The sequence below is a fragment of the Crocodylus siamensis genome, chromosome 2 (assembly GCF_052110815.1).
Source record: "Crocodylus siamensis isolate JL-2025a chromosome 2, ASM5211081v1, whole genome shotgun sequence".
NCBI lineage: Eukaryota > Metazoa > Chordata > Crocodylia > Crocodylidae > Crocodylus > Crocodylus siamensis.
In genome coordinates, this window is record NC_143396.1 from 122,991,690 (window position 1) to 123,009,731 (window position 18,042).

The 18,042-nt window shown below is 40.7% G+C and overlaps 1 protein-coding gene across 2 annotated transcripts in view; it reads right to left on the reverse strand.

Annotated features, from left to right (window-relative positions):
* EGF (epidermal growth factor) overlaps window positions 1–18,042 on the reverse strand; it is a 104,144-nt gene that overhangs the window by 18,839 nt on the left and 67,263 nt on the right. The window contains exons 15-20 of one of the 2 annotated variants that reach the window (XM_090036692.1): window positions 13,020–13,187; window positions 11,859–12,008; window positions 10,109–10,255; window positions 6,335–6,451; window positions 4,416–4,541; window positions 1,769–1,891 (exon numbers count right to left, since the gene is read on the reverse strand). In XM_090036692.1, coding sequence (XP_089892818.1) covers window positions 1,769–1,891; window positions 4,416–4,541; window positions 6,335–6,451; window positions 10,109–10,255; window positions 11,859–12,008; window positions 13,020–13,187 — 831 coding nt within the window. The remainder of the gene's footprint in view (window positions 1–1,768; window positions 1,892–4,415; window positions 4,542–6,334; window positions 6,452–10,108; window positions 10,256–11,858; window positions 12,009–13,019; window positions 13,188–18,042) is intronic. The other variant, XM_090036693.1, reaches the window with a different exon arrangement.

Consider the following 18,042-nt stretch of genomic DNA (forward strand, 5'->3'; position numbering starts at 1 on the left):
TAAGGGCCTCATCTACCAATTTTCACAGGAAAGCTGCATTTCTTTCTCAAGTGAATCTGTACTGGAGTCAAAAGTATCACTGGAGCTTGTATACCTGAGCTTTTTTTAAGATACATCAATAATAGTATAGTTGTGGCAAGGCAGAGCTCTATGTGGTTCAACCACTTAAGTATCCACTTGCAGGTTTACTTTAGCAGTCCACATTAAGTTATCTGTTACACTTGTAACAGTATAGGCTGACCAGTTTAAAGCCAGCTCAGATAAATCTACATAAGCTGTGATCATACCTACACTGCTAGGACTACAATTCTGGGTTCATTTACTATGTGAAGACTATTTTTCTATGGAAAGTGCTGTAGTAGTGATATAATAAATTTAGGCATTGCCCAGGCAGCTGCGTAGTTTGTCAAGCACTTGTGAACATAGCGCATCTTGTAAAAAACAGATCTGTACCCATGCTGCCAGAGAACTGGTTTTAATTTATTTTTGTGTCTTTTCTCCTCACCTACATTAATTTCATAACATATACACATGGAGATCGCACTTGTATTTTAATGTAGGTGTAAGGATATGATTGGGTAGCATTATATAGCTCTACTTCAGCACAGGTTCTTGATAGCAGCTACAACTTACTATAGGGTTTTTGCACTGTGATCTGTAGTAGCAGTGATGATTTTTTTTTTAAATTGAAAGTAGTCATGGCATAGAACATACATGGAAAGAAACAACTTATTTCTACATTTGGGCTCCATGTGTGATTAAAAAGGTGACAATTCGCAGTAAATAAGCATGTCAAATAGCAGGTTAGAACATACCAACATATTAGAGCAAATTGACAATTTGAAGTCTTTAAAACACCATTCCTAAATCAGATGTTATTTCAAGTCAAAGTTTCTCAGTTACAGCTCAAAGATTAAACCCCTGAAGGAGGAGATGAGATCCTGCACTGTATCCTACATTGAAACTTTCATTGAGGTCACTGTAGGCATAGACTTTTGATAGTTTTACACAATTTTTTCTGGCATACCAGCAAAATGGCTGTAGCGTGCCAACACAAAAACAATGAATCATTTAGTTCCATATTTTTCAAAACAGCTCAGCTCTCATTTACCCAGCTATATAAGGGTCACGTATTAGGAAGCGTTCAGCTTTTATCGGCTCCCTTTGTGAAATGTATGGCCAGATTTTCTGAACAATTTAGCAGCCAAGACACAGAGCTCTTCTGAAAATCTGGCCATTTATATTGGTAAATTAATGGGAACAGAGCTCACACGAAAATCTGGCCAAGAAACTCTGTTTGTTCTGGGGGGCAGAGATGGTAGCTGAAATTATATGCCAGACTTTTGCTGGCCTTCTGCAGAAGGTCAGAAACCATGGATAGCCTGAAAAGTGACTTAGCACAGTGAATCTGAGCTGACCTCAGAAAAGGGGCATAGTGTTACCCCTAAAAAGACTACAGACAACATTAGTTACACATTATTACAATTAAAGAATGGAAATAAGATCTGATTATCAGTGCCAACGGCTTCAAACAAAAGGAATCAAATCCCAGGCTTTGTGAAACCTGGTCTCTTCAGCCCATCTCTACAGAGGAATGTGCAGTTTGCAAAACAGCAGCATCCAGAACCAATCCAATTAGATTCACTTGCTGCCTGGTGTATTATTGTTCAGCAATTTTTGAATTTCCCAGTGCAACTAATCTGTCTCATCACTTGATCTTCCTTCATCAAGAACCACATTATTTGGCTCATTTACTAGCTTTACTCACCAGTACAGTCAGCCCCAGTTCCAAACAAACCATTGGTGCAAATGCAGGTGTAGTTTCCTTCAGTGTTTATGCAGATAGTATTTTCCCCACATGTGTGGATCCCCAGCTTGCATTCATCAATATCTGTTACCCAAACAGGTTTCAATTAGAAGAATGAATGCCTCAAAACATCAGCCTAATAGTGGCCTCAGCTTTACAGCTTCCTACCACCAGGAAAAATGCTTCAGTTTTCCTCCATAAACTACCTTCAGCAGTGAGTGGAATGAAATAGCTGGAAGTGTGAGGTGGCTAGGTAATCCCACCTTTGCCTGCACCTTGAAGGAAGTGAGTGCTGAAGGAGGGATTCTCTTCCACAACAGGAAGAAAGAAGCAGCATCTCCCATAAAGGTAATAGACCAAGACAAGAAGAGAAGCAGGAGATGACTTTAAAGTGCAGTCTATACAAGAATGTTTTCTCTTAATATTTCCATCACTGCTATGCCTATTCCAGCTTCACCAGTGATAGTTATTAACAATTGGAGTACTAGGGTAGAGAAGCTATTGGTGTTGTAATCCTGTGTTGTCCAGACCTTGTCTAATCCAGTTAGACAGGATGCTTTTACATGTGCTCTGGGAGGAAGATCGGGGGGAAGCTGTAATTAAAGTTCCTGGAGCATCTCGTGTATCAGCATCCCTGCGCTTCAAAATGGCAGTGGAGGTGCTTTATCTAAAGCTCATCAAACGAGCTTTCATTAAAGCGCCCCCACCACCATTTTGAACCATGGGGACCCTGATACATGAGACGTGGAGGCTGGCTGGAGTTCAGTAATTACCATGCTCCTGCAGGCTCAATTAATTGAGTAATTACAGTGCATCGTCACCGCCTCGGCACTCTTGTACAGGCACCCAAAGTGTTTAACAACCTGGCAGATAGTGCACCAAGAAATGCTTAAATCCATACAGAATGTTACACAGTCTAAGGACCTGTTCAGTTCACATGCACTTTGACTTAACACCTGAATGCTGAGGTGAATCTATCACTACTTTATGCTGTCAGCTGTCAGTAAAATGCATATGTCAAGTTTAATATAGGGCCATGAACTTAATCTCACAGTCCTAACTCATGTTAAATTCTTATTGAAATCTTCTCAGGTTTTGCCTGAGTTAAGTCTACTAGATCAAAGTTAAAATATCACGGAGAACTCAAAGTAATTCCTTAAAAACCAAATTATAGGAAAATATCCTCAGTAATGTGAATGCAACAAAACATTTCTGGTGACTTCTGCAGTGTCCCTTGCCATATTGGCAAATTTCCAGTTGTTGTTAAATGCCAAAAGTCATTTCGGTTTTGTTGACATCAGGATTCTAGCACTTGGACCATTTCAATAAAAAGTAGTGGTATACTGTAGTCTTAAAAACTTTGGGGAGAAAATTAATCCTTTCTCAAATAATTGTATTAGGTTCAGTAAGCAAATCTCAATGAAGAGTTAAAGCCCATTTGAAAAAGTGCAGAAGCATGTGATTACCATAAGTAATTACCACATGGGTCTTCACTCCATCAGCAGCACTCTCTTTGCTTCTAACCTGTGCAGACAAAATACCTGCAGAACACTTACCCCAGCGTGGTACAGCCAGAGGTACAGTAGCATCCCAGACAGCTGCACGGCACCCAGGGAAGCACCAGCTCCTGCTATGCCCATTGCAGCAGTCCAATCAGTGACTGCTGTGGCAACAGCTGCTTTTGGGTCCCCCATAAAGGTGGCACCAGAGGTACTGACCTGTCATCCCCCCTCAGCTATTCTACTCATTACCCTCTATCATCTGTCAGTCAGGAGACAGCCCTTTATTTCTTAGTCATCTTGTTTTGCATTAAAAATCTGACCTAATCCCAGGTCTGTTAATGGACAATTTCCCCATTGACTTCCATGTGCTTTGACTTGGGTCACAAAGGAAAGAGACAAAAAAAGGACATAAGAGAAAAAGAAACTCACATGGAGCTTTCAGGAAGCTTTTTTCTACTCTTAGATTGATGTTCTTGATTCTTATTTTAATGCTAAAAATGCACTAGAAAAAAATTGAAGTATAGGAAATGAACAGAAGATATGATATCAGAATCAAAGTTCTGGCCAGCAGGATCAGTGGATCTTATTATTAACATGGCTTGAAATGGACTCAGGTTGTAAATATCAACACCCTGAACCTCTTGTCTATTAAGCTAACATAGCATTATGCTTATTATAACACATTCAGTAACTACTTTAGTTTATATGCATGGAAACAATTTCCAGTAAATCGCCATTCATTCATCCATTTCTTCCTTAAGTATATGTGCCAAAGAAAATGTAAACAATGGGAGGGAGTAGCCATTGACAACTATAGGCTTTGTATATTGATTAGGCACTGATGTTCCTACACTTCAAACAGTAAAGGAAGAGCCAAAAAGGAAAAAATGATAGATGTCAACTGCCTTGGAGAACTTACTAAACTACTATTAGTACACAGGTCCTTACTCCATTTTTCACAAAGAACTGAAATAAATTATCATCATGGACAAGTGACACCTCTCTTGTGTCTTGATCCATGGCTGGTCAGACTCATTAGACACGTTTCTATTACTCACATATTCTGTCCCTACCTAATGCAGTATCACCCCCACATGTTCCCATACCTGAGCAATGAAGTCCATCTCCACTGTAGCCCTCTAGACACTTGCAGACGTAGCCACCTTCAGTATTGATGCACTCAGAGGAGTTTCTATTACAGCGGTCCATATTAATAGCACACTCATTGACATCTATGAGGAAAAACACAGGATTAGGAGCCAAGGGGCACATTAGCCATGGAGCAATTACTGTTATGTCAAGGGATGAAATGATTGAAAAGAGAAGCTTGTATGTAAACCACCTGCAGACTACACTATTACTTGTACCTTGTACTTCTAAAGCATGGGGAAATAAGGAAGTGGTATCCCTACTTCTGAGTCTGAAATCAGATTAGATAGTTAAAGGATCCCATTCACTCAGATGCCTGACCTTTAGCTACTTTGAGAATTCCAGACTTTTAAAAATTTTAATTTCTATCAAAAATGGTATGTATAGGGGAAATCTTCCCTCCAAAGAGTTCCCCAATCCATAGCTCTGACCTCCATTGACAAACTCTTGAAAGCATAATACTTGTAGATGTTAGAATGTAAATCTTTCAAAGCAGAAGCACTTATCCCTTCATGTTATAACATTTCACCTAATCATTGATCATGTGAATTAAAAAAAAACCCTACAAAACTACACGTTTTGAGACACATTCCAATAAATCAGTCTTCCTTCTATGACAATTAAAGTAGATGTACTCTGCAGAGCATGTGGGAGGCCATTTTGTACCACAAAAGTGTTCTACCAGCACCCTCATCTCCTTTTCTGTCAGCTTGCACAGCCCTGCTGATCTCAGTGGGGACACAAAGCATATTTTGAGAAAGCACCGCTTTTTTCAGGGGTTGTTGGCTCTAGCCATGTTGATCTAAGGACATAGGCAGACAAGGTTCTTTGGGTAAATGTGATCTCTTTTATTAGACCAAGTAAATAGTTGGTCTATTTTTTCCAACTATTTAGTTGGTCTAATAAAAGATATCACATTTACCCAAAGAACCTTGTCTGCCACTTGTTTTAGTGGTATACTTCCCTGAATGCATTTGTTTCTGTCTGAAAAGAGCCATAAGTGGAACAAGGCAGGATAAAGTATTTATTTTGGAAACTACAATTCAACTACAAGGGGTGCTGTCCTATAAAGATGCATAATATGCACATGTATTTTACATACAGTCTCTCTGCCAATCTACAGTGCCTGGGTTTCCAAGAAATGTAAGGATAGGCTTTGATTATGAGGGTGTAATTTAGGCTAAAGGATTAAGAGGTAAACGTGCAATGGTTCAACACATGTGGTGAGATGCAGTTTCTCTTCCCAAGTGTTGTTCTTTAAATAATGATCTAGGCAACCACTGTGTTTTCCAGTCAAATGCTTGTCTGTGCTTTATTTTTGTCCCTTTCTTCCCCTAGACATTTGTGATATGCCAAAGTGCTTCCTGGTGCTGTTTTTGCAAGTCCAAGAATGGGTTAACTGTACTATACTTGGTCTTATTGCAGGAGTACCCAACAACATTTTCTAATAGCAGAGACAGACAGACACAGGTGCTCTTATAAAAATACAATATAAACATTATATTAGGCCTAAAAGAATCCCCAGTTCACAGGTCTAAATTATGCATAAGTATAGTTTCTATGTGCCTTGAGCTTTTATAATTAGATGGAGTTTATTAATACACACATTTGTGTTTTTATTATTCCCAGTGCATCACTCATTAATATTAATAGGATTAGCACTCAGGACTCAAGGGAATATAATCTATGCAACCATTAGGTATTTCATCTCACTTGTTCTCTGTTGATCATCCTTTGCAACTAAAATGATGCGTTTAAACACAGATGGTCTCATCAGCCTTTCTGTGATGCTTTTGCAACAGATATGTGGCAAAAAGCAAGCAACTCTTTCAGTTCTATAATTTTCCAGAAAATTGTATTTAATTTTTGTTCTTACCAAGACATGATTTCCCCTCCCAGGTAAATCCCTCCAAACACTGGCACATAGCACCATCTTCCAGTGAGACACACTGGGCACTGGTATTACACTCTAACACAGCACAGTCATCTAGATCTGTCATAGAAAGAAAATTAAAACCTGTCATATTAACTGCATCGCCAGTTCTACTAATTCAAAGAGGTGATGGATTTTAACAAAACTGCATACAGTGCCAAAGTTTTAATATGTAACCATCACTAGACGTAACAACAACCAGCTAACATAATTTTCTTGGTCTGTCTACATGAGGCATATATGGTGTTTAACAACTGGTTTTCCCAAATAAGCAAAATTATAGACTGTGACAAGTATTCACTACTTTCTGTCACAGAGTCATTTAGGACTCTCTATAGTACATCATCATTGGCAGTCTCTCACAGTCAAAGATGATCGTCTTCCATGATTGCCTTATCTGTGGGTCAAAGATGTCTGACAAGGCCAATCCAGGATCAACACGTTGTAGTGCAGCTTGGGCACATATTTCCGTGTGGGTGGGTGGATCCAGATTCTTGATTTGGTCTACAACACGCTGTTTCTGCCACTCCCACTTTTCCATCTCCTATTGTCAGCATTAGGTTTCAAAGTACAGAGATCCTTGCAGCAAACTCTTCCTCCATTTGGGGCAATCCTAGGTGATAGTCTCCCATGAGTTGATGTCGATGTTGCATTTTTTCCAAGCTGCCCTTGAGGATGTGCTTGAAGCACTTTCTCTGCCTTCCTTTGAGCACATGCCTTGACTGAGCTGGAAGAATAAAACTTGTTTTGGGAGTCTGGAAGCAGATATCTAGATGATGTGGCTGGCCCAGAGAAGCTGATGTTGGATGATCATTGCCTCAATGCTCATTAGAGAAGTGTGAAATGGGCCATATTCTATTTAGATTTGGCCCAAATCAGGGACAGTGATTTGATTTGTTGATTCGGACCACTGCCCTGATTCAATTTGGCCAAATCTGAATCTGAAGATTCGATGCTGATTCAGAGAATCAGCAATTCAGCCATAGACACAGCTTTAAATGTTTTTTCTACATACCTCAAGGTACTAGGCGTGGCTCATGAATGCTGCAGTGCTGGGATGGATGGAGCATCACACAGGAGCATGGGAGGGGCCCCACATGCTTGGTGGTGAACCCAGAAGTGGACCAGAAGTACTTCCAGTCCACTTCTAGGTCCATCAGTGAGCATGCTGGGAGGCCCCCCCACACCTCCCAGCTCAGTGATTGGCTGTGGGGGGACGCCAGGAGCCTTTCTGAGCCAGGAGGCACCAGTTGCTAAGCTAGGAGGGGTGCAGGAGGCCCCTGCGTGCTCTCCCGTGGACCCAGAAGTGGACCAGAAGTGCTTCTCGTCCACTTCCAGGTCTGCTGCCGAGCACTCTGGGGAGCCCCCCACACTGAGTGCCCCTGTGGGACACTCTGTCCACCCCAGCATCACAGCATTCATGAGCCACCTGGTACCTTGAGGTATGTAGAAAAAACATTTAAACCTGTGTCTATATCTAAATCTCCAAATCTTTCTGAATCTCTCCAAATCAATTTGGAGTGTTCCAATTCAATCTGGACAGATTAAAGCATCTCCTGATTCAATTCAGATTCAGAGATTCAGCCACCGAATCGGGCCAAATCTCCACCAAATCGAATCAGGGATCAAAGCTTCCCTAATGCTCTAATGCTCATGATGTTTGCTTGAGACAAGACACTAATGTTGGTGCATTTATCTTCCCACCGGATTTGAAGGATCTTCTGCAGGCAGCATTGATGATACTTCTCCAGCAACTTGAGGCTTCTCCTATACGTTGTTCATGTCTCAGCTCCATACAGTAAGGTGAAGATCATGGCTGCTTGATAAACAACGAGCTTGGTTTCCTGATATTGCGATCTTTGAACACCCATTTACTCAGGTGTCTGAAGGCTACACTTTGCACATTTGAGGCAATGTTACAGTTCTTCGCTGAAGTCAACCTTCTACAAGAGATGACTTCAGAGTTATGGAAAATACTCAATATGGTCCTGAGTCTCGCTGTAAATCTGAATGACCAGAGCTGGGGACTGGTCATGAAGAGGTTGTTGATGGAGGACCTAAGTTTTCTGACTGTTAAGCTTCAGTCACAATTTATTGTATACCTTGGTAAAGACAATGATGATTGACTGAAGACCTGCTTCCAAGTTAGCACATACTACAGCATCATAAGCATACTGGAGTTTGATGATTAAGGACAGAGTGGTCTTGGTTTGGGCTAGGAGTCAGCTGAGGTTACAGTAAATGCTTTTACTTTGATTAAATGGATTGCCAAGCTGCAGCTACTTGACCCAATTGTATGGTCTGGCATGGACAGTGGACACTCTTCATAAGTTTGCTCCAAGCTACAAATGTAATAATCTTCATCTTAGGCCAAGTGAACAGTACAAAGTGTTGCTCACATAACTATGTCAGTAAGGAGTGTGAAAAAGTTACACACCTAGCTGTTGCGTGCATCTAGTCTGACAAATTCCATCTGTGTTGAATCAATTTACAGTTAATGTCATTCAGGGAAGTAATTTAGCCCTACCACCCAAATAATTATTTTTCCAAAAATAAAATCTATTACTGCTAGAGGACATGCTTGAGCAGCAAGGTCTTTTAAGGGAAAAGTACTCATTGTATTGAACCCAAGACTATTTTTGGATATGGATTTTTACCACAAGGTAAAAAGGGAGGGATTTACCATGCGGTAGCTGTCCTGTGATAACTGCTGGTGTGCATGCTCTTACTCTGCAGTAAGTACAGTAGAACCTACAGACTTCTCAAAGTTAGATTCCTTAACCCACTGCAAACATGAGAGGTTAAAAAGTAAATGAATGCATATAGAGCTTCAGTAAACAGCTGTACAGAACCAGTGAGGTGCTCCAGCTGTTTGCTCCTGCTTTCATTTCAAAAAGCACCACTTCTCTGACCAGCTGCATGGGACCCTCTGATGACCTCTCTTTGAAGTGGAGTAAAGAAACAGTGCCCTCTGAAGTAAAAGCTGCAGCAAACTAATGAGTGGTTCATCTTATTTTGCCACCCACTTGCACAGCAGGTTGCCAGACCACCTGGATGTAAGTGATGTAGGATTTATTGTAGAGGCTAATCCACAAAGGGGCAAGGATTTATTACATATCATCTGTTCTGTGGTAACTGCCCATGTGTATGCTGTTACCCTGCACTAAGCAGAAGCTAACCTATGGAAACTTAGCATTCAATGAAAGAGAGGTAAATTATTGTGGGTTAGCTTCCACTTGCCATGAGCTAAGAGCTTGCTTGTAGGCAGCTACCAAGGAGCCACAAACATACAGTAAAGAGGGTGGCTTTTTTACTTCATGGCAAAGTTTTTGTCTTTTGTCTACACTAAGTCCAAAGTACCATTAACTGCATCGGAGAAATTATTTTTAAAATATAAATATTTGTAACAATTAATCTGAGGGGGGAAATGGCTAGTGAAGAGAAACTCCTAAGGAATAATGACTGTCGGTGCTCACATACTTCCCAAGTTCATATAATTCATTCCTGCACTATAATATAGGTTTCTTTCTTTCTTCTTCTTTTCTTTGCTGGTTTAATATTCAGTGTAAATGCTACAGATTAATGTACTTCCCTTTTTCCTCTCAGCTCCACCACTCTTCTCTGATCCAAGTGAAAAAGCTGATTTCTATCCTGCTCAGAATTGCACCTTCAGTTGAGTGAGATAACCCATGTGAACCAGGGAACTATGCACCTTACCAGATACCATGATTTCAGCCATCAGCAAATGTTGGGTTTGCTGCTTCTCCTCACTGGTAGTATCCCCACTATCCAGTGGGCTCTGGTACAAGGGTTCCAGTATTGCTGTTTGATTCTTTGGTTCCACCTCTTTTTGTACAAAGACTCCTTAAGAAAATATTGTAGAAAAGGTTGAAGTAGATCAAATCAGAGTTCCAATTTTTGGTCATGCATATATAATTTCACAAGAATCAGATTACCTGTGGTTTTCTATTTTCAAAAATCAGTTTGATGGCATTCTGGCATTCTCAGTGCCGCCCAGCATGCCATCACTGACTGATTTTCTCAAATACGAAGGGAAAGGAATTCAACTCATTGCCTGACTTTTCCTTGCTCTTATGAGCATCAATATCAATATGTTAAGGAAAAGTGGTCAGTTACATATGTTAGTCCCCCCAAGGTTTAGTGTACTGAAAATTCCCCTTAACAGTATTACTTCCTTCATGAGACAGTAGCTTGTTCAAGTGAGCATGACTACAAGTTTTTTGTCTAATCCATCCTAAGGCAGGTGGTGAAGAATTGTGCTCTTCTTTATATAAATACTAGTGCTTGATCATATGCTTTGTTGCTCTTCTCAATTTTTGCAGTATAAATAAATGTGGATGAACAGGAATCATTACTCCCTACAGGGCATTCATGTGTAAGGACTTTCTGCTTAATTTTAACGGATGAATTTTTAGAGCTGATTTTTTAAGTTTATTAAGGGAAAGTTCTATTTTCCAAGCCAGATGTTGTGAATTCTAGTTCTTCATTTGAAATGTGCTGTTACATGCAGGTCCTACCTGCATTTGAGAATAGGACCACGTTTATATAATAGTGTCCCGACAGTTACAGTTAACAGAATTCAGTGGAAACAAAGTAGTATTTTTTCCAGCTCAGCTAATTTGTCAGCCATGCTGGCTTCTCCAGACACTGCTATTCTACATCACCCTTACATATAAGTGCATTCGGAAATAATCAGTTTTCTCAGATATCTCATCTACTGATGCTAGGGTACCACTAATGTTGTTTCACATGCTTCAATGCACTTACAGAGACTGCCTTAGGTCAGTGACAGATGTTAAAAAGAAGGCACATTAGGATCTGATGCAGGATCCCAGCAATCACACTTCCTGTCATGCCACATGTGCATGACAGCTCTCAGGTGCAGAAGAGAACCATGTGCTCCTGTGGCTGGGAGCTCTGTCAGCTGATAGGGGCTCCCAGCAAGGGCAGCTCATTGTGCTCCCCCCAGCTGAAAGCCATGACCAGCTGACTAGTTCTCCTAGCCTACAGTGCACAGAGATGAAACACAGTATAGTAAAATATATAGTATTCATCATTCTGTATGGATAGGAACTGTATGTGGGGACAGCTGGATTATAAACTCAGTGATGCTCTGTCATACAGACAGCATTAAATAACATATATCATACAGTTTGCTTCAGTGGATCTAAACGTCCTGCATAATGGTGGACAAGCATCATTTTCCACTTACCAGAGATGGGGAAACAAGGCATAAGAGGTTAAATGACATGGAAAATCATACAGAAGCCATGCTGATTTGACCTATGTTCAAACCCCAGAGTGGGAGAAGGGAAGGAAGGGGAAGCTTGAAGCAGTGAAGAAATATTTATAGGGCAAAATGAATGCTATGTAAGAAATTATATAGTATTCATCTATAATATGAGAGACAGTTTGAAAGACACTTTTTAAATTAGTAACATCATACCTGGTGTTGTAAAAGCAGTATTTAGAGCTTGACAGGTTTTCCCATCTTGTTTTCTCAAAAAGCCTTTGTGGCACAAGCAACGGGCAACTCCAAAGCTGTTTTCACAGATCTGATCACAGCCTCCATTTTCATGAAGGCAAGGATCTGCCCCTAAAGGAGAGATACAATACATGTTCTTCAGCAGGGAGCAGCCAAATAATAGTGGAATCTGCAGCCAATATCTTGCTGATAGTACAGATATGGAGCATCTGAAAAACTGGAGCTAACAGAACAGCTAGACCTGTTCAATAAAGGATTCATATTTCTTTTGATCTGTGGTAGAGAAGTAAAACTGCATTCTCTCAAGCAAATACAGATATAGGTATTAAAAATGTGTTTTAATTTTTCAGTAAACATCTAGAAATCCTCTAGAAGGACATGGAAAACTGGTCCAAACCATGACAGCAAACAGAATTTTTTGTGCCCTGGCCAGCAACAGCCCTGAACAGCAATGACAGCTGGGTAGGTGGTAGCTGCTAATCCTGCATCCTCTCTAAGTCAGTACCTGGTGTGAAACCCAGCTCACCCACACGTAGCTATCACTACTGATTAGAAAAATAGTCTACCTGAAGTCTATAGTCACTTCAGTAAGGCAGGCACAGTAGACAAAGTTTCCTGCAAATTCTCCTACTGGATGGAGTTTGCCCCTACAGAAAAACAAGTGTTTCAGCCCCAAACTAATGGATGTTAAAAGATGTTTTCAATTACTACCCAATAGCGTTACTTGTTTAGAAGGGTGCTAAAACAATAATTGAGATCGTTATAAAAAAAAGTCTGATGGCTTTAGGGCAACTAGTCAGGTTTCAGATACAGATTGCACCTCCTTAACTAGAAGAAAGCAATTTATATATAAAGTTCTCTTTGTCTTTGTGGGAGTTATATGTCCAAGTAAGCATACATCCAGCTGAAAACAAATCTGCTAAAGTTCATGGGGTTAAGAAGTAGCGTACAACAATGACAAATTTCCAATGATCTCAAAAAGTCAGTCTCATTGTGTTTTTGAGGCTTTTCAAAGTTCCATACAAGATGAACCTTCTTACCCAAGAATATCTTATTCTACTGACATCAGTGAACAAAAAAAGGAAGCTGGTAAGGGAATGACTGCGTAACTTTGCAGTATACCTGGTTTCGCCAAAGGATGAACTACAACCACTGATGAGGGTCTCAGCATGCTGCCTCGAAGACGTACCCTGTTTTGGCTGGTCTTCTTATCCATCCTCCTTAATGATGGCTTATCCCAGTCAGAGAACCAAATGTGATCCTCAAACACTGCTATATCAAATGGCTTGCCTAGAAAGTGATTTAAAAGATCAGAAGTTGAAGACAGTAAATTGCCCAACTTAAGAACTTTAGCATATGACTAAAATAAGTATTCACACACACAAACTTATTTCTAGCAGGGTGGCAGTGCTGTACACAGATATCCATGCATGCACTTTTATTGATGTATTAGCACATCTTCCTGCTTTGAAAGCATAGGTCCATGTCCCTCAAGATTTTCTTTTTGCTGTTACCAATATGGCAAAGGTATCCATAGCTGAGCTGGGCTAACTCTATCCCATAGACTGTGATGTGTGCCTGCCTGCATATTTATATACACATGCCTACACAAGACATTCCATCACACATTAGCTCAAAAGTGCTCCATGCAACAATTTTGCTAGATTTCAAAATTTAGAAATTAGGGTTTGATTTCAAAACAAAAATGCAGGAGAGTTCAGGGGACATGTTTGACCCCTGCTGTCTCATCCTGGCTAAATTAATATCAATGTCAGAGTAAGACACTGGTGTTGGCTTGCTGTAGGCCTCTACATTTAGAGAAATCAATTCTCACATTTCCGTGATATCCTGAATTGCAACAACCCAAAGACTAGGTACACATACAGAACCTTCAGATTGTTCTAGGAGTTTTCATTCAGGAAGCTTCCAGAACAAAATGCTCTTACCTCTTCTTCTTTTTCCATAATTTGAATAATTTCCCCCAATTTCTGCCTCTGTAATTTAAAACACTGCTGTTGTGTGAATGGCACTTTTTGCAGGAAAACTTTTGTTTTTCCATTTGGGGGAAAGCCTTGTCTATAGGGAAAAGTTTTCCTAATTATACCATTTCAGGTAAAGTGACATATAACCTTCCTAAGCATTGAATAAACTAAATTTAAAAAGACACAGGGGATTATACTGCTATGAATATATTGCCTTAAATCTTCACACCTTTAGCATATAACTAAAATAAATATCCACACACACAGATGTCTTTCTAGCAGGGTAGCAATGCTGTACACATGCTGACATCCATACATAGTTGTAAACAAGGCCACTGAATTTCTTTTAATTTTTTTTTGGGTTGCCTCTGCACTCATCTTTAAATCCTCTGTATCTGACTTTTGTATGATCTGCAATTCTTTCATTGTAAGAAGTTTGATTAAGATGTCAGTACCCTAGATACTGTTTCTTTTCTATTACAATTATGTTAATTTACATCCCAATTATGTTAATTTGCATCCCTCACATTTCTGACATCAGTAGTTTAGCCTTCACATCTTCACTTATAATTCCAGTTTAAAAATTGAAAATAAAAGGAAAAAACAGGATCAAAGATAAAATATGATGATCCATCCTACATGGATGTCTAAGCAGGATTATATATATCCCAATTGCATGAACAAGCAAATTTCTTTGTTTGGGGGCCTATTAGACCACGCACTTACCAGTTGCTTTTACTCAGACCTACAAAGCAGGATTAACAATAGAGCAAATCTAGGAAAACTGAATCTGCTTTGTATGCGGCCACTGTTGGATGTCCATAAATTCCACCCATTGGCCACAAATGAGCTGTAACCACAGTGGCACTAGGTGGGGCTACAGTAATAAGAGTAAGTGCTTACAGTCAAGCACGTCTATTTAGATCCTGTTGGTTAGGTTTGCAATTATATTTGATCTGGATATGCTGTATTAATCTTGCCTGACATGCTCCAAGGTGCAGCTGTTCCCATAAAAGCATTACCCCTTTTGAAAATGTATAGTAATTTTATATATATATATATGTATGTATGTATTTATGTGTGTGTGTGCGTGTATATATATATAGATATAGATATCTATATCTATCTATCTATATCTATATATATAGCTATATACATGCACGCACACACACATAATAATCTCTGGCCACACATTTGCAGGAAGACATTTTTTAAAAGACAATCAACTAGGAAAACATTCCATTGGCTTTAGTTAAAGACAAGCTTTTCTGCTTCCTTTCTTGATGACCTGTAACACCAAAAGTGAAATCTTGGCTGGACTGAAGTCAATAACAACACCCACACTGACTTTCAGTTACATCTTTCATTTCTCATTCCTGCACTCAAGACTTATGATCACCTCCTCTCTTTTGCTCCCATCTTCGCACCTTGGTTTGTTTCACCCCTCTGCTCCCCCCCACACACACTCTCATCTCAGACCCATCTCCTTTCCTTCACTCTTGTTTCCATGAATGTTGTGTGCCTCCTGAGGCTGGCAGGGCATGGCAACCACCTGCAGGCAGCAGTGTCAGCGGTGGGGGTGTGACGGCGGGGAACGGGGAGCTTCCGCAGACAGCTGCGGAGGTGTCAGTGGCGGTGGGGGGGAAATGGTGAGTACCGACCGAAGATCAGCAACCACCTGCAGTTACTGCTGGCAGCAGCAGCCAAGAGTGATCAGCAACTGCCTGCAGATGCCGCTGGTGGTGTAGGTGGCAGGGGGTGGAGGGGTGGCAAGTAGTGACTGCACACAGGTGCAACTGGCAGTGTCACTGGCGGCCAATCTCAGGGGGTGCACTGCCAATAAGGAGTGGACGTGCACCTACATGCATCCCCTACACATCACCAATGCTTGCTTCTGATGCTGCTTTTTGTCCTATTTTGCTTCTCTTCCCAGGCAACATTCCCCCTTCGTCACTGACTGTGGAGTGAAACTTGCAGCAGACTATAAGGGGCTCAGTATTGCTGACTTGTACATTTGTGATGAGGAATCTGGCACAGAAGATCACAAAAGCCACCCCAGAGAACCAAAGCTACCAAGGACTGTAAGTTAGCTGCTTAAATGTAATCTCTGATAGAACAGCAACAGCATGAGGTAAGTGGCAGTGTGGTCATTACCCATGGAGCTCCTCTGGAACCTCATCTGGCCTGTGGTTTGAGTACAAAACTACAAAATATACATGGTCACCAGTAAAATATAATGCATAAATGTTTAACATCATCAACTTTTCCTACCAAATTTTTCTGTCAGTTTTATTCACTTGGGCTAGTGACAGACATTACACATAAACTGGTTTAAGTGATCAGAAACTATTTTAAACCTATAACAGAACAGATGTTCAGTGTACATAAACCAGTTTGAAAATGGCTGAAACCGGTGTGAGATAAACCTGGTTGAATGTAGTATATCAGACTTAACTGATTTGGGTCAAACCAGTTTATGCAATGTCTGCCAGGACCCCTTGCTGGTTTAAGATAAATCAGACTCCCCATGCATTCCAGCATGCTCTCTGGGTTGGGAGGAGCTCTTTACTCCACAGCAGGGCTGGCGCCTCCCCTCTGCTCCCTGGCTGCAGCTCCAGCAAGACTGCAGGCTGTTTCCCCCCTCCCCCTCACCACTCCTTGCTAAGCAAGAATTCCCCGCTCCCCTCTGCCTTGCTAAGAAGGTGTCTATGTATTAGCTAGCAGACCACATGCTGACTACCCTTTCTGTTGAATCAACAAGTAGAATAAGGCAGAATCAACAGGTAATGTCCCTCTGTCATTTTCTCAGTGAGGTGATGAACACTGTTATCAATTCTCTGCCGGCCTAATCAAAGCATCCTGCCAGGGCCTGGCTACACCACTCCCTCATCTCAGTGCTTTGCAAGGGAACAGACAGCTGCTCTAGCAACCCCCAGCTTCAAGCCTGAGCCACTGCAGGCATGTGCCTGCATTTCTGGGATGTCTGTCTAGTTACAAAATTGACTTAGCCTAGCCAGGTTAGACTAACTTGCAAAGATTAAATCAATTCAGGCTCAGGCTTCTTGAATGTCTGTCCCTAGCCATGAACACCTGGCTAATTCTACTCATGGTACAGTGCCAGTTACCTTCTAATGAGACTTCTCTTTCCTGGTTCACAGGCTGATGCTATCTTGTCTCAAACAACATTCCACCTCTATCACCACCATCCTGTTCCATAAAAAATTTTCTATTAGCTATACTCTGCATGTGTCTACACATGCACATTTAATGTTCATTAGCCCAATTTAGGCAAATTAAGGGCATGGATCTACATGCGCATGCCCTTAATGCACCTTTAAAATGGCAATTTTAAGCTATTCAAGCCTAAATTTGATACCTGCATAAAGCAGGTATCAAATTTATGCACAAATAGCTAAGTTGCAATAGAGAACGTGTAGACATGCTAATACTCATTAACACAGCGTGTGTCCATTGACTTGGGAGTAACTTTAGTCCCAAGTTAGTTCACACACCCACATTAATGCACCTTCGCACATGCACATGTAGACACATGCCTAAATCACCTTAATGATCATTAGGCTAATGCACATTAAGTTTAGGCACACATAAAATCTCATGTAAACACACCCTCTGTGTTAAGAGACACATATCTAAAGCCACTCATATGTCCAGTACTCCACAGGCATAGTATCTTTGAGACAAAGAGATAAAAATCTAACAACAGGTCTATTCTACTAACTTAATATGTCAGGCAGTATTCTACTTAAGCATACGGGTCTGCATACCTTACTTCCTGAAGCAGTATAAACACATTTGCTCAGCACTGTGGCTGTACTAATTAGCTGCCAAGCAGAATAAGTGCATGACATGCAGCTACTCTGCTTTCAATTTGGGAGCTAGCATGTTGGAAGCCACAGGGCATGTGACAGCATAGTATTACCTGCACAAAAGGTTGGTAATACAGACATGCCCTTCTTTTCTCACTTGCACTGGTATTGCTCCAATGACATGTGTCTGCAGCAAAACCTGAATTAGACTTAACCAACTACTTAAGAAATTAAAAACAGCCTTCTAGGTGGAGATGGATCTTTTTAGTAGAGGCAGAACAGTATTAAGTGCAGTATTCAGTTTACACTAATATTTTAAAAGTGGAGGGTACCTAA